We start from the raw sequence: 21,737 nt of genomic DNA, 5'->3' as shown, positions 1-21,737 counted from the left end.
ATTTCACTCATCGTCTTTTTAATAGTCATCTTACCTCAGGAATACATGCTCCTGTGAAGCCAAACAGCCCATTGGCGTTGTCACTTTTTTGTACTCTTAATCTTGCTATGGTGTTTTCTTCTGGAATTCGAGCTCCCCCATGCACAGAGACAAGCTTTAGTATGAATAACTCCTCTCCTTCCTCCTCATCATCATCTCTTGCAGACACAATGAATGACTTATTAGTTTCTCCCTGTCGGTACTCTAAATATCCAGAGATGGGGTTCATATCAGTCCTTGCTGGGGTGGCATGAAGTTCATAGATCTCTACTGGCATCAGTTTACGCTCATAAAGCCTCACATCCTGCATCAATCCTGTATATCTGCTGCTGCCATTCATCCCTGCACCAATTCTTATTATTCCTGGACCTGAAAGAGAAATGAACATTTATACTACTTTGATACTTTTGCCCCGAAATTATAGAAGTGTGTAAATGAAAAGCTGTCATGATGGTTTCTTTTGGCTTATTAGCTCTTATAATCTCATTAATAATGTAAGTGTCGTAGCCTGGCTGAGCTCCCACACGTAAAACAACAAGTTTATGTTGAAAGGTATGGATATCATCTTAATATATTTTCTCCAAAAGACATGTAGGGACGAACAAATGTTTAGAAGATGTGCCAAGCCAGCTAAAGATAAGTAAATTAAGTCATGACGGCTACTACTATGAAACTAGAGAATAGATAACATTGAAAACAAGAGGAGAAGACAGACAGAACTGGTTCCTTGAGGAACCATAGAATGGTACAAAGTCCGACATTACAAGCAACTGTACAGATCAGCCCAAGTATCTGAGAGCTCCTCCAAAGGCTTGGCTCACATTAGAGCATTCAATCATTTGTAATTCAAGTGACTGATCTGCTTCAACTGAAGTGCAAATGTTGAGCATGTCTATGCTAGCCACCCAAAATTGGTGTAAGGTTTGTCCTTGCATTCACAGTAGAGCTGCCTTAAACCACTGAGATGCAATGGCTCTCATATGACAACTATCAAAGATTATATTCGTGTGGCAGGGGAAAGTGAGTATAATATCCCCATGAACTGCCCTCCCATTAGGGTAACCATATTTCCCAAAGGGAAACCCAATACCGCATGGGGTTAGCATGAGCCCTCCCCACCCTCCCGCGTGACGTTGGCCTGAGCCATTCACCCAAGCCTGCCCCATGCACCAGCCAGTCGCCCAAGCCACTCCCTACCGCTGCATGGGGCTGGCATTGCTCACCCAAGGACCCTTCCCTGCACGGGGCTGGCATTGCAACCCTGTGTGCCCAAGCCCTACTCCTCCCCGCACATGAAGTTGGCATCGCTGCACCCCACTTTTTTTGACAAAAGTGGACATTTGTCCCGTTTCTTCTTGCCAACTTTATCAGCTGGCAAAAGCAAATGGGACAAATGCCCACTTCTGCCAAAAAAGTTGGGACAGTCAGGACAGGGCTTAAAAAAAAAAAGAGAGAGACTGTCCCGGCCAAAATGGGACATATGGTCACCCTCCCTCCTAGTCATTCACCTGGGTACTGCTCACCAGCCAGTGAACCATCTGTGGCTAACTAACTGATAGTCTCTCTCTCTAGCAAGTTACAGTCAGTGATGCAGAGATGGATCGCCAGCCGGAGCTGCAGAGGAGAAGCAGAGCTGTATTTCTCACAGCTCCTCAGGAATCACCTCTCCCCCTTCTTTTGCCATGTCTAGGCCTCTCCACTATAGACAGGGAGAAAGACCACAACAGCCCCTTGTGCTAGGATACTGGCATCATAAATGTCTTCCTATCATAACCCTTTTCATCATTTTTTCCCTTCTCTAAAGAAGAAAAATAATTTATTTTCTAGTTGTTTGTAGTAGTGGTGTCATTAATGCTGTTTTAAGGATGCATTTCTTTTGCAGTTCTTTTCATTTTCTGAGCTGTTTATTTCTGAATCTCTCTGAACCCCTTTCCAGCACCTTCTGTGCATCTTAAGCATTTCACAAAGGCTAAATATATCAGACACATCCAGAAACCATGTTCATCCTGTGCGCCTGACACATACCTGGAACATCCTAACACCTCACAGTATGATATGCACATGCTTATGTGTTCTTGTGAGTGTTTTCAGGAGTAGAGCCTATATTTCTCGGCAGAATTTTAAAACTATTATGCATACACATGTTCAAGTACATCTAAATCCTGAAAAAAAAATTCTATTAAATCCACAAGGTGTTTCAGGCAAGTTAATAGACACAATAAAATTCTATTTTCAAAATAGAAAAGGAGTACTTATGGCACCTTAGAGACTAACCAATTTATTTGAGCATAAGCTTTCGTGAGCTACAGCCGTTTCAGCTGCATAACTTTATTGACTTTAATGGAAGTTGTACTACTATAACTCCATGAAATCTATTTCTGAAAATCTATCAAGAAGTTTGCTTCTAGTTAAAAAAGGAAAAATTTCACATATAGTAGCTTTATTTCAAAAGTTATTTAATATTATGAGTATACTTTTCAATGGGACTGGACTTGCTGCTTAGTGCAGAATTTTACTTTTATAGAAAAAGAAAAAATGAAGATTATTTGCTCACCATCAACAACTGCTGCTCCTTTGAGGCTCTTTATTCCTCCAGGCACTGGATTTCCATCAATGTAAAACTCAATTGTGCCATCCTCCAGAGTAATCAAAAGATGAATCCAAGTATTTTCTTTCACATATTTCATGATAGTTGTCTTGGCCACATATGTAATATTGGACACCAGTGCTGTGTAATGAAGCATGACAGAAACATGGGATTCATTTGTTTGGATTTTCACACCATAATATATGGTTCCATTGTAATTGTCCTTTGCTACTATAAACCCATCACTGTTGGGGTTAGGAATCACCCAAGCTGAAAATGTAAAGTTGGCAAGCATGTTATCCCAACTGAAGCGGAAGTCAGGGTCAACAGTCCCAAATGCATCCTCTTTTCCACTGAAGTACAAAGCATCTGTTCCACTGTGATGACGCCTCCTGTGAGGTTGAGACTGTACAGAACTTGAGAATGATCCAAGCAATAAGAAATCTATCATTGGTGGTAGACCTGCTGGGAACACACTGGATAATATTTCCCAGCCAACCCGGACGTCTCCAAAGGTACCCTGTTGCCTCCAAATTGTAAAGTTTGTAATGTAGGAGATATCATCTTCAGAGAGAACATCTTCCACTATCTCCCGGTCCTGGCTCTCTGGGTCTATGACAAAGACTCCAAAAGGGTCATCATTGAATGGGATCATCACAATTACAGCAAGATTGGTTTCAGCTAACTGGCCACCAGGGCCTGGAGACCCACCTGTGTGATACAAATTAAAACAAAAGTTAATAGGACTCCTTAAGAACCCACCTCAGATACCACTATCTGAAATAAGATCCATTCAAACAACCAAAAATTGCTTTTAATAATAAAATACTTTTTCAAAGGAACTAAAATTGTGTGATAAAGGAAGTGTTCAAAATGTTCTACCATAAATCAAATGTTGCTTCAACATTATTAATTAAAAACATGCATGAACGATTTCTGTTTAAAAGTGTGTGTTGTCATTCATGTGTTATCCATTGTTAGGTATAAAATACGCAAAGAGTGACTTTCTGCAGAGATTTAATTCACCCCATTTCTGTTGAATTAGCCACAGAGGTGGCCTATGTTTGAGTCATCTGGTAGAGCTCCTGGGCCAAATTTACTTTCATTAATATTGAAGTTACTACAGACACATACTACTGTAAATGAGAGCAGAACTTGGCCCACTGCCTCTGGACTGCAAAGAGCTATTCACAGCATGTCCTGTTCATAGTTGGATCCATAGATCTATAGTGAAAGGTCTATGGATTTCTCACACTAATAGTTTGTTGAGCTGCATGAAATACTGAGTCATTAGGAACCGATTAGGGTAGGGTCAGAGATATTTTCATTTCTTTCTGGGCATGAAAGACCCTAGCAAGCAAAGGAGACTTTGGCCGTGGTCCTGGAGTCTATAAAAAGCAGCAGGTGGGTCTCGTGGTAATAAAGTAGCCACACTCACCCACATTTGCACTTCTGTGCAGGGAAAAAACACATTATGGCAGGATTATGTAACCACGGCACTGTACCAGCACAATAGCATTCAGCTGCCCAAAGGGTTGTTACTTCCCTCTCCGTTGGGGGACTGTGCTTTAAACACATAGGCCAACATTTTTAGGAGCAACTAGCAGTTTGGGGAGAATCCATTTTGAGGTGCTCAGCTTTAGAGAGGCTTCATTTTCCGAAAACACTGAGCGACCTCCCTTGGAAAATCAGACCCCCCTAAATTAGGTACCCAAAATACTGATACACCCCAAATCACTAGTCACTTTGGAAAATCTTGGCCATAATGTAGCCCTTAATTAATTGTTTTTACTAAAGAGCTGCATTTCAGAAATCACTCAATGAGATAACCCCTAAATGGCCACCAGACTGTTTCAAATTTACCATAAGAACAATAAATTCAGGAATAGAATATCTGTACAGTACTCATGCATCTGTGTTGGATCAAGCTGTGACTAAAATAAAATAAGATGTAAAAATAAAACTTCTTGCTGGAAAGTTATAGGATAGAAATAGAAAATTCAAATGTCAGAAACAGAGGTACTTCTATGAAACTTTCTTTAGTTAAGGTATAAAATTCTCCTGGTTTTAGAAGGTGTGGGGTAGGGGAACAGTACCTGAAGCATTCACCAGCTTTAAGGTATAAAATTCATTGAATTCAGGAATTTTATCAGGAATGGCATGAAGAGTTACTGGCTTTGATCCTTCGCCATCCGTGAACCACACCGTCCCATAGATTTCATAGAACTCTTGTCCTGGCTCCAAAGCAGAATCGTTCCCAAAGAGTTGCCAGGTCAAAGAAACATTGCCAAAGTGTCCTCTCTGTCTCACAATCCTATGCAATGAATTAGACACAGTAAACTTTCTGGCAAATATCTATCAACAATCAGCGAGAGCAAATGAAACCTAGGTGCAAGCCAGTACTATACAAGTACAATTTACAGTTATCTAAATAATCCACAGCCATTTTAAGTACGAGGAACACCTTTCCCTACCCCGTTGAAGATCTGCACCCTCATAACTCAATGCTGCTCTCAGCTACATGACTCTATGTTACATACATTCCAAAAAAATCTCGTATGGCTTATAAGAGTGCCCGCAGTATAGTACTTTTAAGCTGCATGGAAACATGCACTTGCATATCTATGCATAGAAAGGAGCTCTGTATCTCATAAATATTACAGTTCCAAGCCTATAAGAAGCAACCAAATTCACTGTTCTCACCCACTCTGTGTAACTGGTATTGGAGGTCTAGTCTCTCACCAACATGTGAGTTAGTTTTATTTGATGAGACCAACATGTGTATACACCACAAATCTCAGCTGAAGATATATAAACATCATGATTGTCAGTAGGGACTGAACCTAGGATCCACAGTTCCAAAACACACGCCTCTACCATTTGAGCTAATGTAGAATGCTGTAGTAGGCTAAACAGTCACTGGGACAAGATACTGGATGGAGTTGTGCCACATGGAGTAGGCCACTGTATTATATTTAATCTTTTTACCAGACTTTTTCATGCTGCCTTCTGTTTGGAACAGAAGTTTGTACCAAGTGACCTCCAAAAATCAAATCCCTCTTTACAACCCAAGCCCAACCTTGTATGATGGGCTACAATTTTATCTACTCCCACCCTTCTGCCTTTTTCTAGTTGTCTCTTTCATCAATTTTATTTAGATTAGGACTTCTCCATGACAGTGACCAATGTAAACTGTTTTTCATGCATCAGATGCAGCAGGCTAGGGGCTTCTATTTAAAAAGAATATACACGTGGCCATGGAATGTAGTTGGATGACTGTAATTTTATTCTTCAAAATATTTTTCCCCACATTCAGTCACCCCATGCTAATTCTGCTTTGTTAAACTGGTGTTATCACCACTGAAATCAAGAGTTACTCCAGGTTTACACTGGTGCACCTGGAAACAGAATTTGGCTCTTTTACATATTTATCTGGCAACAACATATTGTACTAAAAGGCACTGCAGAACACCACAAATGAAAGAAAGCAAAGCAGCCATTCACGGTGCCTTTATCAATTGAGTGCACCAGTAATATAATTAGCACATCGACAATGCTCTAGCTAAACAGAGCCTCATCAAAAACAGGTGTGCTCTGCTTCTCCCACACCCTCACTCTTAATTTAAATCAACTTTCCTCACACATGGTCAAATTCAGCCCACTCATTCTGCAAATAGGATTACAAAGAAGAGATAATCAAAACAGAACCAAGGTTCCCCCAGCATAAAAAGATACCAAACACCAGGCTGCTTAATATCCAAGTGTTGCCCTTTCCTGGGATGCTGTATTTATTAGGCCTTTAACAGCAATACATCACAAGGACCTTTCCAATGAGGGTCCCAGCCACGTGCTTCTGTCAAAAAATGGATTGAGTCTAAGAAAACAAAAAGTAGTATGAAAAAAATCCTCTTCCCAGATACTTAGGCTGGAGCCCTTAATATAACCTCTTTGACTGATCTCTATGACCTTCCAGTTTTGTTCTTGGGGAAGTCAGTAGCTTATATACCTCCTACTGAGCTAATTAGCAGGATAACTCGAGCCACCTGCCAAGCAAACCCAAGCAAATCTTAACCCCTGCTGCTTCTGGATACATACATTCCTTGTGTGGGTACAAGAGTAATGGGTTTTATTGTCAGCTCAGGGGAGGATGCTTTCAGCCTAAAGGAGTGTCCTATCTGAAGGGCCATGTCCTCCTGTAAGAGGCAGGTAAAACAAAAACAAACAAACAATGAAACAATGGGGGGTAACTTTTCAAAGCAAGATGCAGGGAATCAGCTAGGTAACTCCCCATGACATCAGCATCAGCTGCACAATGAAATATTGTTGGGTTGGGGGAGGGGTTGTTGGGTTATTTAGTGTTTACTTTATTACTCTAGGTCATGTCTGCTTGATCATTCAGCTATTTCATATCTGCAGTACATGAAAAATATATCATCAGCCAACCATATCATGATTATTGACATACACACCTCATCTATCAAATCTCTGAGTAGTTTCTGTATGCATTTTTGTTATGTAAACTAACATTTGTTCCCCTAAATATTCTTCTAATTTATTTTTATTCAGACTTTGTTTAATTCAAAAGTCTCCTTTATGTAACTATTGTACATGCAAAGTTGGTATGTGGCTTAGACTGAAATATCTTCAATGAAGCACCACAAAGTATTTCTTGGAAGGTATCATTTTAAATACTACTTACAAAAAAACATTAGTCTTGCCTTCTTCCACCAGTTTGTCAAAAGGTTCCAAAGAGAAAATGCCATTCGGGTCATCATTCGCTTCAATGACAACTGTAGCCATCCCAGCCCTGTAGACTACGGTGTCACCTAAAAGCCAAGGATTTATATGGTTCCAAATAAAAAGCAGAAAGCTAATGTAATGTGATTATCAATGGAATGGTTTTCTCATCATATCCAAATATTTTCTAGCATATGTAACAGACAAAAAATTAAAGGTTCAAATCTTTACCCATGTAAGCAATATTTGAGATATTTGAGTGTAACAGGAAATACAGAGGCAATAAATTACAATGGGCTTTATCCTGCACAGTGCAAGTGTAAAGTATTGTGTGTACAAGTGCAAGATAAAAGTAATGAGCCGGGTAGGGGAGCCTGGCCCTGAATTAGGGAGAACACTACTATTTGACTGCCATGTTATTCCTGGCTAATAGCAGGACTAATGCCAAAGAGAGGAGTGTGAGGCTGTGTCTCCTTTGTATGCCAAGGATCACACTCATTTTCACCCATCCCCAGGCATGTACATATTCTGTCCATTCCCTCCCTTTTTTTCCACCCTGTACTCTTAAAAGTGATCGAACAATTAAAAGACTTTAGACTAACTTCTACTGTGCTTAGTACTTAACTTTAGTCACACCTTCTAAAGAGTCCACCCACACTTCCACTGGAGTGGAAGTCTTACTGTGCCTTTCAGGACCAAGGCCAATATCTCATTTACTCATAAATTCCACGTTCGATCAAGCTTTTTTGAGCCCTGCTCCAGGATCACTTACAGTACTTCAGAAGTTGTGGCATATTTTTCTTTGTTTGGTTTTATGAGTACGTGAATGAAGATTTCCACAACATCATCATCTTTTTAGAACAGATAGTGCAAGGGGAATTTTTTTAAACACATAAGCATTTTTATCTGAAATGAGTGCACAAGGAATATCAATGAAAGGAATAATCAATTTCATACCATTTTATCTTGCCAAGCATTCCAGGGGGCTTTTAAGTCTTATTATTATTTCTTAGTTTATAAATCTACTCTTCATTGGTAGGTTTCAGAGTAACAGCCGTGTTAGTCTGTATTCGCAAAAAGAAAAGGAGGACTTGTGGCACCTTAGAGACTAACCAATTTATTAGAGCATAAGCTTTCGTGAGCTACAGCTCACTTCTTCAGATCTGAAGAAGTGAGCTGTAGCTCACGAAAGCTTATGCTCTAATAAATTGGTTAGTCTCTAAGGTGCCACAAGTCCTCCTTTTCTTTCTTCATTGGTAGTTCACTGTGTAACTTCTGAAATCTATTCACACACAGGTGGGATCTTGCTCAAACCATAACGTAGGTAAAAAAATCATTTATACAACACACCATACCAAAATAATATCAAGAGTACACAGGCCTGTTTATGTACCGTTCTCCCAAAATATGGCAGTTCTGTATTTTATTTTCCCATACACCAGCCATATGCCTGGCACCATTGCAGCCCATGATTTCAGAAAAATCCTCATTTATATTCATTTCTACAATGAAGAAATCCTTTAACACAAGGATGGGCAATTCAATGGCATTACTGATTTTCCAAATGTTAACTTTAAATGGTTAAAAAACCCATCTAGAGAATTACAGCATAAGGGTTTCTGCAGAAATGGCATCAACAATATTATCTGGTTTGTGAGCTTTCAATCAAGTAATTCACTACAAGAGAGAATACAGGCATAAATCATAGAATCATAGAATAGAATATCAGGGTTGGAAGTGACCTCAGGAGGTCATCTAGTCCAACCCCCTGCTCAAAGCAGGACCAATCCCCAATTAAATCATCCCAGCCAGGGCTTTGTCAAGCCTGACCTTAAAAACTTCTAAGGAAGGAGATTCTACCACCTCCCTAGGTAACGCATTCCAGTGTTTCACCACCCTCCTAGTGAAAAAGTTTTTCCTAATATCCAACCTAAATCCAATACACACTGTGCATGTTCATTTTACAGTTCTGTTGACAGTCACTTTCCTATTGTGAAATTCAGCAATGAGAACATACTATTTTATACACTCTTCACAAGATATGGGATTTCACAGCAAAAACAAAATGAGAGAGGCAACAACTACTATATTTAGAGCAAATGAGTATTTTCACCTGTAGAATTAAAGAGGATGATGTAAAAAGTTTCATCAGTTTCAGGGGTATCATCTTCACTAATAAATACTGATATTTTGTGTTCTCTTTCCCCAACACCAAACACAAGAGCTTCACTCCTTCCACTGGAAATGAAATCTCCCTCTTCAGCAGTGGCTCCTCCATCGACAGTGGCATATAAAACGGTAATGACTACATCAGCAGATCCATTCCTTAGGACTGTAAAGTGAACAAAATCTCCTTCTTGAACCTTTACAACAACAGGATCTGAAACAGATAATTACAAATTCAGCAGCGTCCTTCAGACTATCAGCTTCCTATGCTAGACGTCAATGTTTAATCCTACAAAGGTAAACTGCAGAATGATTCCTCAAGGAGACAGAAGGAAAATCTGGAAAAGTTTGAGGAAACATTTTCAGCATGGGAAGATATTGACCTGGCCACGTACCCCACCTCAGCATGAAAAAAAGAAATGGTGAGACACATGAAAAAAAGGCTCTGGCTAAATCAAAAAGAAACAACAGACCAAAAAAAGCACCCTGGGGAAGAAAGCTAGCAAAAAAATGTATCAAAATATAAAGCACTTGGGTGAAATCCTGGCTCCATTCAAATCAATAGGAGTTTTGACATTGGCTTCAATGGGACCAGAATTTCACCTTTAACATTTATCTTGTCTGGGGAATAAGAACACTAATGACAGTAAATGTATTTGTAACTGCACCTTCAAAGGAATGCAACTAACCTGAAAAGTATATGGGATCATCGTTCCTTGTGATTTGTAAAACTACGCTGGTTGTGTTTCCAACTCTGGCTCCCCCAGTGGTATTGACTAGGCTGATGGTGAACACTTCCATTTCTTCAGGTAGCTAAAGAAAGAGGTAATATGAAGTAAATCTGTTTTATGCAAACAGGAAGAAATTAAAATGAGGTAATCAAAAGCAGAGGAAGCTCTGAGGGCCAGTCCTGATTTACTCATTCTTAGATATGTGTATGGGGCTCCAGTTAACAATTATCCATATGCTTGTACAGAAAGGGACCAGAGACCACCACAGGTTTGCAGCTTTGGAGCCCCAAATCAGGAAAGCACTCAACCCTATGTTTAAATCCCAATGTAGTTAATGTGACTTAAATCTATGCATAAGTACTTTGCTGAACTAGGATTTGACTATTATTTGAAAAGAGTAGGTTTGGAGTAGATTTCTAATTTCCTGCCTGGAGAATACTGATACAGAGAAGTAATTTAACTTCTCTGAAATAGCCTCCTTTTTCTCCTTAATTGTTCCCTTTATTTCCTTTGTGGTCCAGTAGACCTAAAAATTCTCTTTCAGTTTCCTTCTTCTAATACTCTTAAAATAATTTCATGTTGCTTTATGTGTCTTTGGCTATGTGTTACTTACTATTCAAAAAAAGAAAAGGAGGACTTGTGGCACCTTAGAGACTAACCAATTTATTAGAGCATAAGAAAGCTTATGCTCTAATAAATTGGTTAGTCTCTAAGGTGCCACAAGTCCTCCTTTTCTTTTTGCGAATACAGACTAACACGGCTGTTACTCTGAAACCTTACTATTCAAATTCCCTCTTAACCCTCCTGATTTCTATCTTATATATTCTCCTATACATCCATAGTTTATGTTTCTTTCATTGGCTTCCCTTAGGCTGGACTTCTATTTTTTAAGGACCCAGATAGCCTCTTGTAACTTACAATTTTACTATCCTGGTATATTTAGTTTAAGGGTATGTTCCTCTTCTGTGACTGTTATGGTCTAGCTCCATGCTGTTTGAGGATTTTGATTTCCTCATCTATGAGTCTGTTCTTTTAATTAGCTTCTTTTAAAACAAAAAAATCCTTCTTTGTAAAGTTTCAAGTCATAGCACATGTCTCTCAATGTTCTCACACCAAAGTAAAGTAACAGAATATATCTGTCTAAAATGTTTACCTCATCTGGCAATGAGTAAATGGTTATCGTGTTTGAAAACTCCTGGTTTCCAAAGAAAACTGTCCCTTGCACTGGGTAGATGTCATTGGTAGAGACTGGTTCAACAACCCAAGACACACTGACATTTCCATAGTTTCCTTGGTTTCTTACAATTCTGTAAGCAGCTGTGAAATGCAAACATCCAGTATGATAAGTGTGCATACACAAAATAATAAAAATCAAAGAGAGGCAGATTGACAAAGCCAATTCAAAGAAAAAGAAGAGGAGGGGAACTAATCATTCTGGGATTCCTTTTTGTAGAACCATTAAAAACACAATATGTGAGACAACTACATAAAAGACATAAAATTGTCACATGGATATAAGAAATAGGTACATGGAGGCATTTCCAAATTGGGTATAATTGGAAACTGCTGAAGAGCCAGGCAGCCAACTGATATGCCTCTCCTGGTGCAATAAAATCTTATCTGCAAAATACTGGCCATATCCTGCAAAGTGCTGAGGACGCTCAATTCTTGTGACAACACTGGAACTTGTTGGCAGTCTTTCTGGGAAAGCAATCACTGTTCCTATAACCTCATGGTTTTAAGGGTGTTAGTAGGAGTTAAACTATAATAGCTTGAACAAAACAGGAATTACCAGCATAGACGTCTTCTCCTTTACTTTCATTTATTGTTACTGCTAGTTCATCAGCAAGGAACTGAATCACTCCATGTGGATCATCGTTCTTCAGAATGGTTACATTGACCCTTGTGGCACTTCCCAACTTGCTTGGCAGTTCACTGTGGCTACTGAGTACCACAGAATAAAGTTCATCCAGCTAGAACAGGGAAACTAAGTCAGAAAAATCATATAGACTCACAGCATGGAAAGAATGGACCACAGTCCACCATTACCAACCTGGCAAGAAGAGTTACAGCTTTAAAAAGCAAATCAGTGAGTATGTGTTTCCTTTGCTAACTTCTGCATAACGATCAGCACCCCATTTCTATCCCTGAAAGTAGGGAATGTCATCAGCTTATATGTAGTAATAAGGTCACTTAGCACATCACACGTACTACATCACAGTGTACAAAGGTACATAATGATTATGTGGTGATACCATCAGCTATTCATTTACAGAAATATGAGTAAATAGCATGGATCTAAAGAACCAACTTCTAGGGCAAGTACTGTGACAAAGTTCCTCCTCTACCTTGGTGGGTTTTGCGCTTATTGGCGGATTTGCTCGCCTTGGAGCTTCATGGCAGCCCTCAGCTTGGCCGTTTTTCTGAAGCCACAGTCCAGGTCAACTTCTCCTGTGTCTGACCAGGAGTTGGGAGGTTTGGGGGAAAACCAGGCCCACCCTCTACTCCGGGTTCCACCCCAGGGCCCTGTGGAATGCAGCTGCCTAGAGTGCCTCCTGGAACAGCTGTGTGACAGCTACAACTCCCTGGGCTACTTCCCCATGGCCTCCTCCCAACATCTTCTTTATTCTCACCAGAGGACCTTCCTCCTGGTGTCTGATAATGCTTGTACTCCTCAGTCCTCCAACAGTCCGCGTTCTCACTCTCAGATCCTAGTGCCTCTTGCTCCCAGCTCCTCACATGCGCACCACAAACTGAAGTGAGCTCCTTTTTTAAACCCAGGTGCCCTGATTAGCCTGCCTTAATTGATTCTAGCAGCTTCTTGATTGGCTGCAGGTGGTCTAATCAGCCTGTCTGTCTTGTCTCCAGAAGGTTCCTGATTGTTCTAGAACCTTCCCTGTTACCTTATCCAGGGAAAAGGGACCTACTTAACCTGGGGCTAATATATCTGCCTTCTATTACTCTCCTGTAGCCATCTGACCTGACCCTGTCACAGTACCTATTTAAGATCTGCATTCATTACTTGGCATAAAAGAACAAAATAGCACATTTGTAAAAATGATCAAACATTCATGCATTTGTGTCCACAGAATTGTACTCAAGGATCATCCAGGTACTAATCACTGGACAAACATTTGCCTTGTTGCTACCAAACAAGTTAGCAAGGCAGCTGGTTTCAATTTTATCCCTTCAAGAAACAGCAAGCTGACAACAGGAGAGTTGAAAATGAGGGGAAGCTGTTGTTCAACAACCTTTGATGATCCCAGAAAGAGGAGAGAGCCACCTGCTCCTGACCCAATGCACTGCAGAATGAGGTGTTGCAGGCCATCTGGATACCTCTCCAGGTGACATTTTAGGTAAAGAAAGTCCTATAGTCTTTTGGGCACTGTAACCCCAGTTTCTGTGGGGAGGAGGTGATATTTGGATTCAGGGACATAGATGTCATCCCAATAAATGATCTGGGAAAAGGGTTAACAATGAGGTGGCAAAATTTGCAGATGATACAAAACTCTCAAGATAGTTAAGTTCCAGGCAGACTGCGAAGAGCTACAAAAGGATCTCTCAAAACTGAGTGACTGGCCAACAAAATGGCAGACAAAATTCAATGTTGATAAATGCAAAGTAATGCACATTGGAAAACATAATCCCAACTAGACATATAAAAAGATGGGGTCTAAATTGGCTGTTACCACTCAAGAAAGAGATCTTGGAGTCATTGTGGATAGTTCTCTGAAAACATCCACTCAATGTGCAGTGGCAATCAAAAAAGAGAACAGAATGTTGGGAAACATTAAGAAATGGATAGATAATAAGACAGAAAATATCATACTGCCTCTATATAAATCCATGGTATGCCCACATCTTGAATACTGTGTGCAGATGTGGTCACCCCATCTCAAAAAATTGATTGGAATTGGAAAAGGCTCAGAAAAGGGCAACAAAAATTATTAGGGGTATGGAACGGCTTCCATATGAGGAGAGATTAATAAGACTGGGACTTTTCAGCTTGGAAAAGAGATGACTAAGGGGGATATGATTGAGGCCTATAAAATCATGACTGGTGTGAAGAAAGTAAATAAGGAAGTGTTATTTACTCCTTCTCATAACACAAGAACTAGAGGTCACTAAATGAAATTAATAGGCAGCAGGTTTAAAACAAACAAAAGGAAGTATTTCTTCACACAACACACAGTCAACCTGTGGAATTTTTTGCCAGAGGATGTTGTGAAGGCCAAGACCATAGCAGGGTTCAAAAAAGAACTAGATAAATTCATGGATAATTGGTCCATCAATGGCTATTAGCCAAGATGGGCAGGGATGGTGTCCCTAGCCTCTGTTTGCCAGAAGCTGGGAGCGGGTGACAGGGAATGGATCACTTGATGATTACCTGTCTTGTTCATTCCCTCTGGGGCACCTGGCATTGGACATTGTCTGAAGACAGGATACTGGGCTAGATGAACCTTTGGTCTCACCCAGTATGGCCGTTCTTATGTTCAATATTAGGGCCAAAACCTGATCATCATTCAAACCCAAGTGTCAGCCTAATCTGCCAATTCCCTACTCAGCACCTTAGATTAGAAAAAAAAAGTTGCTCTTCTTTCAAATGGATTGGGGAGAAAGAGGAAAGCATAAGGGTAACATTTCAAATCATCATCACCATCATGTAACATGTACATGGCACCTTTCATCCAAAGCTCTACAAATACTATATGCAAACAGCATCACTGAGATACAGCTACTTCTGGTGTGAAAGGCATAGTCAGGTGGACAACAGAACTTCAGCATGCTGTATAATAATGGAGGAAGAGGAAAGACATCAGGACAAAACCTACCCTTTCAAAAAGTGTCACAGAAACTTTAATACCCATGCAAAGTGCACAGAACCCCAATTAATACAATCTCATGCAAAACAACTTCAAGTATATGTATGTGACATGAAGGGGGGGGGGGAAACAGCTCCCTTTGATGGACACCCAGCCAGCCAGTTAGCTGTAAAATCCCTATTCTCTGCTTGCAGGAAGCGGATGAGAGACTCAAGGGAGCTTGGACAGCATCACGGAGCGACCAACCGCCTCTGAGCTCTTCTAATAGGTCCAGGTTTGTTATAGGAGGAGGACTGTTATACAAGGAGACCCTTTATGGCAGGCACAAGGAGGACTGGCAGCCTCAAAGACAGTTGGTAGTTCCAACTAAGTATAGAGAAAAGCTCTTGAGCTTAGCCCATGATCACCCTAGTGGCCATGGTGGGGTGAAATGGACCAAGGACCATTTGGGGAAGTCATTCCACGGGGAGGGAATGGGCAAGGACGTTTCTACCTATGTCCGGTCTTGTGAGGTGTGCCAGAGGTGGGAAAGCCCCAAGACCAGGTCAAGGCCCCTCTCCAGCCACTCCCCATCATTGAGGTTCCATTTCAGCATGTAGCTGTGGATATTCTGGGTCCTTTCCCTAAGAAGGCACCCAGAGGACAGCTGTTCATGCTGACTTTCATCAATTTTGCCACCCAACAGCCAGAAGTAGTAGCTCTAAGCAACACCAGGGCTGAAAGCATGAGCCAGGAATTGGCAGACATTTTTGCCAAGGTACGTTGGCCCCCCAACATCCTTACAGATTTGGGAACTAACTTCCTGGCAGGGACCATGAAACGTCTTTCGGAAGCTCATGGCGTAAACCACTTGGTTGACACCCCTTACCACCATCAAACAAATGGCCTAGTGGAAAAGTTTAACGGGACTTTGGGGGCCATGATAAGTAAATTTGTGAATGAGTACTCCAACAGTTGGGACCTAGTGTTGCAGCAGTTGCTCATTGCCTACAGGGCTGTACCACATCCCAGTTTGGGATTTTCACCTTTTGAACTCATTTATGACCACGAAGTTAAGGGGCCATTTCAGTTGGTAAAGCAAGCAGAGAACAGACCAAGAGGGATTTTACACCTGTTTGGTTAGCTGGGTGTCCCTCAAAGAGAGCTACTCCCCCCCCTTCATGTATCACAACATATGATAGCTTTATAGCTCAGTCAGTCTCCCTCTATTCTGTGTCCTTTGATAAGGAAAAGAAAGACTGAAAAGAACCAATAGAAAACCATCGAAAATGTCACTAAAATCTACAAGCGAAAGCATCTGTGTCATAAACAATTGTTAAAATTACACAATTTGTTAACACAATTTAAGTGCACAAAAATTCTTTTACCTCTGGAATTCCATCCATCCTTGTTAGCAGGGTAATTATGATCTCCCTTTCACCAGGCTTAAATTCCAGAATTCCTGTGTTTCCATAGAACTCATTGCTGTCTCTAGGCTCTACAGTGTAGCGCAGAAACTGTTTGACAAGTGTCCCCTTGGAGCGGACAATTTCTAGTTCAACAGACTCCCCTTCCTTTAAAAAGAGAATGGAACATCAAGCAATTTCCCAGTATTCAAATATACTTTTAGGGTCAGGTGTCTACCATGGAAACTTACTTTTATAGTGTAGGGTCCTCTGGAAGAGGAAGAAAATTCAAATACTCCCCCAGGATCATCATTTTCCATAATGATCAGTTCACAACTCGTAAACCCAGATTTAAGGATCTCATTTTCCACACTGACCCTGAAAAAGGAAGATAAAGAGCTATTCTGAAGGAGCAGTATTGTTTGGAAAACAAATACAATACTGTACAAAGTATATAAACGTATCAGAGCTTTGGTAAACTCTGATGGGTTTGTGTTGAGTGTCCCAACCAGGAAAGAGTATCAATAATTAACTGCAATGGTGACATTGATTAAACAAAGAAATCACAACAATTATATGAGAATGTTTTCATGTACTTGTTTTTGGGTTTTTTGGTTTGGTTTGGTTTTTATTTTTTTGTTTTTTTTGCATCTAAAATACCTTCAATTTCTGTGGAGTGTATTGTGGCTGGTTGGTCTGAATTTAACAAGGTCACATGTGCCCACAACACTCAAAGAAAGAAATGAAAATATGTTTGTACAGATGAATACTTAAAGGTCAGATTTAGTGCTATGTTGTACTTTATTCCATGTGTAATAAACATCACCAAGATAGCCATACTTAATTTTGTAGTCACACATTTGGGACCCTACACTGCTCTCTTAATACAAGTTTTGCCATTGACTTCAATGGGAATTAGACAGAACTCTTGATATTATGATTCTCCCCTATGGCTTACCACTGGGTTGGTGCAGGATGTTTGGGGTGGTACCAGGGAGCTAGCCCTGAACCCAGTAGGAGTTTGTGCTTCTTCCTAGAAACTATAACTTTTGTCATGGGTGAAAGATCCTTTCTGGCCTCTACACCAGCAGCACAGACATAGGGTAGCATTGCTCTGCCATGCCCACTCCTGACATACCTCCTATTCCAAGACGGGTGGTGACTGATGCATGATAGGAACTGGCGTGCTGGTGCCAGCAGAGTGTTCCCTGTGGCGGGAGATTTCACTGCTGGCAACTTGTGACCAGTTACTGGCCTCTTTGCACTTTATTAGTGGCACAAACAGGCCAGATCTGATTACAGAATCCAGTCCTACATAATTAAGTAAAAACAGAGGAGTTCATGGCTATATATATTTTAATAAGAGCTAATGGAAAAGTTGGAGTGCAAAGAAACCAAAGGAAGAATTATGCTTCCACTTGTGATTCTGACCTCTTCTGTTACAAACATTACCTGTCCTCTAATAAATCAGTCATCCCGTCTCCACTGAGCTTTTTTGTACTTTTTCCCCCTCACATCAGACTCTCGACAGGTGACACTTTAAGCTTGATGGCATAAAAGACACAAGAGAAGCTAGCATTGAAGGATGCACTGAAAAGCCTCTTTGAACTTGGATAATATATAGGTTCATAGACTTTCATATAATTGATCATTTCAGATTGTTTCCAATGAAAATTAGGATCTATGTACAGCACATGATTGTCTGCATTTGTTCTACCTCTTATCCACCCTTGATCTGTATTTGACATAAAGAAAATAAATCTTCACTTGGGACCAAAATTTATCAAATGTTTGGAATTAACTGAATCACAAATTCCCAAAGGCAATTCTGGAAATCACTAAAGAATAATGCTCCTGGTTCCTTATTATTACCTATCACAGCCCATCCTAAACAAAGGACACAGAACAGAATATAAGATGAAAACCAGCAATGAGTCCTTCATTATTTAATAAGTGTCACTTGTTTGTGTTAGTTAACTCTGCAAATTATTGATGTGTCAGCGGAAGAAGTTGTACTACAAAATATATGCAGGTTATTTAAAGAAGAAAATAACTCTGCTCATAAGTTATTTTAGGATATTTATGGAACACTTATTTTGGCCAATTGTATTCAGCTCAGTGATTTAACTGAGGCAAGTTGTACTTGTGGCGATTTTAAACAACTAATCCACTGTTTCATCAAATGCTCAAACATCAAACGCTGAGCCATGCATTCATAACATCTATCATTCACAGACCCTAAATAAAGAAGCATTTTCAAGCTGGCACCCCATGTCACCAAACGAAACTGCAAAGGAAGCATGCATTGCCTGAGGAGATGCAGAAGGTATGCTTATTCAGAGAGAAAGAAATGATAAAGAGGACAGAGTCTTGTCCAACCCAACCACTTTCAAAACAAAGTGTTGATTCACTGAAGACAAAGACACTGCTCGCTGCACTTACCCAAAGTACACGACAAACCTTTCTGTCTCTACCCTGTCAATACAGAGAGAAAGAAAGGGGGAGAAGGATAAAAGTGCCATTTGCCAGAATTTCAATAATACCAATCTTAGAAGGGAAGGATGAAAAAACTAAAGCTTTTTTTTCTTTTCCAATAGCTAATAATGTTCACTTTATGGGAACGCTACTTGCTTGGCACTTCCCTGTTGACAAATGCCAGCAAGAGGTTCAGCAATTTCCACTAGGAGAGATGACCCCATGACCAATCAGCATGTCAAGACCCATTCAAGTCATTCCTTACTAAGCCCTCCCCCAAGAGTTCGATGGCTGCCAAGCACTGTAAATGCTCACAAACCACAGCAGCTGAGTCAATTTTATTCAGCTCTGTTTGTAATTACTTAGTGCCTTTAATTAGACACACAAAAAATTTTATTTTCAGGTCTACATTCCTCTAAGATCTGTTTTTTCATCAATCTGCCAAAATGACTATATTGGCAGATAAACATAAGGAGAGTTTGAATGAGAACACATAAAACCCCCTGCTCAACATGAAGTTACATGAAGTCTCATTTATGACAATTTTTTGATTAATCAAAGTACAAAAGTACAAAATATCAAAGAAAAGTATTTTCTAATCTCTTAATTCCTTGAATTTTAGTCACACATTTGTAACCAAATTATGATGATTAGCCCAGAACAGACTGGAACTGAGGTTGAGTATGTCTCTGCTCGGCAATTTTTAACAGCATATTTTTACTATGTGTTAACGGCCCCATCTTTTCATATATCATCATGCATCACAACAGTCCAAACAGGCTACAGTTAGGCTTAGGGAGTGAAATCCTGGCTCTACTGAAGTCAATGGGGAGTTCTGCTATTGACTTCATTGAGGCCAGGATTTGCCCCTTCACAAAATACACTGCAAAAGTGTTCCAGAGCCAAGTATTATTATAATGAAAATACTAGGAAAAATATTCCTAGTTTCCTAAACCAAAAAAGTTAATTAACTTTTAATCTGAACAAATATAACCCACATACTTAGAAATGGCACTGTAACATCAACAGCCAAGCTGTTGTATAAACACAAGACACAAAGGAGACATCCTGACTACCAGGTGGGTTTTAATATGTATGTTCAAGCATTTGTTAGGATTTAAATTATAATAATTTCTTAATGAGTGAATGGTCAAGCCAGAAACAATATCTCTTTCAGCTGCATGGAGTTACATTGAATGAATCCAAATATAATGGAGACAAAAATCTTTGTTAAGAAGATGGACTAAGGAAGCTTGTCAGCATCTAGTAGCAAGCTGTGGTGAACTATACGGCTAATGGCATAAAGCCTGAAGAGGGCAACCACAAGGAAAGAGGCAAAGAATACCATGAGGCTTACAACCTGAAATAAAAAACTGGGTGTTCTTACAAATTAATATCAGAGAGGTTGCTTCTGCTCCCTTTGAAGTCAAAGAGAGTTTTGCCATCGACTTCAATCCAAGCAAGACTGGGTCCTTTTAAAAAATATGTGCACTGTATCCAGGCTAATGAGGATAATAAAGCTGCTTTGACATGATGTATTTTCCTAACTTTATTTGTATATTCTTTCTGAAAAAATAAACACCTATGAAAAAAATAAAATATTAAATAGAAACAATGAGGATTAGATTTCATAACTTCTACTCGTTAGGATCACTCACAGGGTAAGTATGCTGGCCCTGAATATTTACAACCTGTGTTATCAAATACATTAATCACTAAGAGACTAAAAAAAAAGAAATTAGTGTTGTGAATTTGAAATTTAGAGCCAAACGTTCACATTAGAGCACCATGTGACTTCACTTGGATGCTATATTTTCTTGGGGAAATGAGCCTGATCCTGCTAATTTTCATTTTCTAGTACTGCATATTAATGAATATACTTTACTGATTTAGGCCCCAATTCTGCAAACTTGTATGTGTATGTGCTTAACTTTAATCACAAAAGTAGTCCTTTTGATTCAATGGGACTGTTCACTTGTAGCAGTGAACTAGGGATCTAATCCAGAACAGCAAATACCATGCCTATACCCAGGCATATTGCCTGTAACAGCCTCTTTCCGCGCTCTGTCTGGTGCACATTGAGGTTTTGCATTATGAAAGCAAATATTCCAACTGCTGCAGAGAGTTGCACATGACCTTGGTCCTTCCCAATTCCCTATGCATATTGAGACAAATCCTCAAGTGCACTTGAGCAGTTCTCAGGAACAAAGGTTGCTTTTTATTATCTGATCCTGGTGACAAACACTGATTTATCCCCTGAGGAGCAGATTCATTTTACACTTCCCCTACTGTACCCACAGCTAAAGGCATACACTGGCAGCACTGTAATGATGCCTATGTCGGAACGTATTGACGCATATGTCAAAGATTTTAGTTTTGTTTTCTCCAAGCAAAAGTTATGGGGAAAAAAGCTGTCAAACTTACAATTTCACTATAAAATACTTATTAGGAAGATCTGATCTGATCTGATCTCATTTAAGTTTGTAACAGAAAGCATCAGAGGAGTGAAGTTCTGTAACAGCCTCCCCAGGGGAGCAGTGGGGGTAAAAATCCTAACTGGCTTCGAGATTGAGCTTGATAAATTTAGGGGAGGGGATGGTATGACGAGACTGCCTACAATGGCATGTAACCATCTGCGACTGCTAGTAGCAATGATCTCCAATGGAACACTGGATGGGGAGGACTCTGAGTAACTTCAGAGAATTCTTTCCTGGTATCTGGCTTTAGGGTCTAGCGGAAATGCCCAGGGTCCAACTGACCATCATATTTGGGGTCAGGAAGAAATTTTCCCAGG

General features: G+C 40.0%; 1 protein-coding gene across 15 annotated transcripts in view; it reads right to left on the bottom strand.

Moving 5' to 3' along the window:
- ADGRV1 (adhesion G protein-coupled receptor V1) overlaps nt 1–21,737 on the bottom strand; it is a 412,444-nt gene that overhangs the window by 346,553 nt on the left and 44,154 nt on the right. For 12 of the 15 annotated variants that reach the window (XR_013635788.1, XR_013635786.1, XR_013635787.1 and 9 more), the window contains exons 12-22: nt 18,911–18,943; nt 16,720–16,846; nt 16,451–16,636; nt 12,053–12,233; nt 11,414–11,577; nt 10,219–10,342; nt 9,477–9,743; nt 7,326–7,452; nt 4,723–4,940; nt 2,594–3,337; nt 35–408 (exon numbers count right to left, since the gene is read on the bottom strand). Coding sequence is in view for 12 of the 15 variants with exons in the window: in XM_078852802.1 (XP_078708928.1) it covers nt 35–408; nt 2,594–3,337; nt 4,723–4,940; nt 7,326–7,452; nt 9,477–9,743; nt 10,219–10,342; nt 11,414–11,577; nt 12,053–12,233; nt 16,451–16,636; nt 16,720–16,846; nt 18,911–18,943 (2,545 nt within the window). In the remaining 3 variants the exon portion in view is untranslated. Of the gene's footprint in view, nt 1–34; nt 409–2,593; nt 3,338–4,722; nt 4,941–7,325; nt 7,453–9,476; nt 9,744–10,218; nt 10,343–11,413; nt 11,578–12,052; nt 12,234–16,450; nt 16,637–16,719; nt 16,847–17,920; nt 18,459–18,910; nt 18,944–21,737 lie in introns of those variants that run through there. The other 3 variants (XM_073344462.2, XM_073344463.2, XM_073344464.2) reach the window with 2 other exon arrangements.

Source organism: Lepidochelys kempii, chromosome 5, assembly GCF_965140285.1.
Source record: "Lepidochelys kempii isolate rLepKem1 chromosome 5, rLepKem1.hap1, whole genome shotgun sequence".
Taxonomy (NCBI): domain Eukaryota; kingdom Metazoa; phylum Chordata; order Testudines; family Cheloniidae; genus Lepidochelys; species Lepidochelys kempii.
The sequence above is the reverse complement of the archived record's forward strand: the minus strand, read 5'-3'. Positions and strand labels throughout refer to the sequence as shown.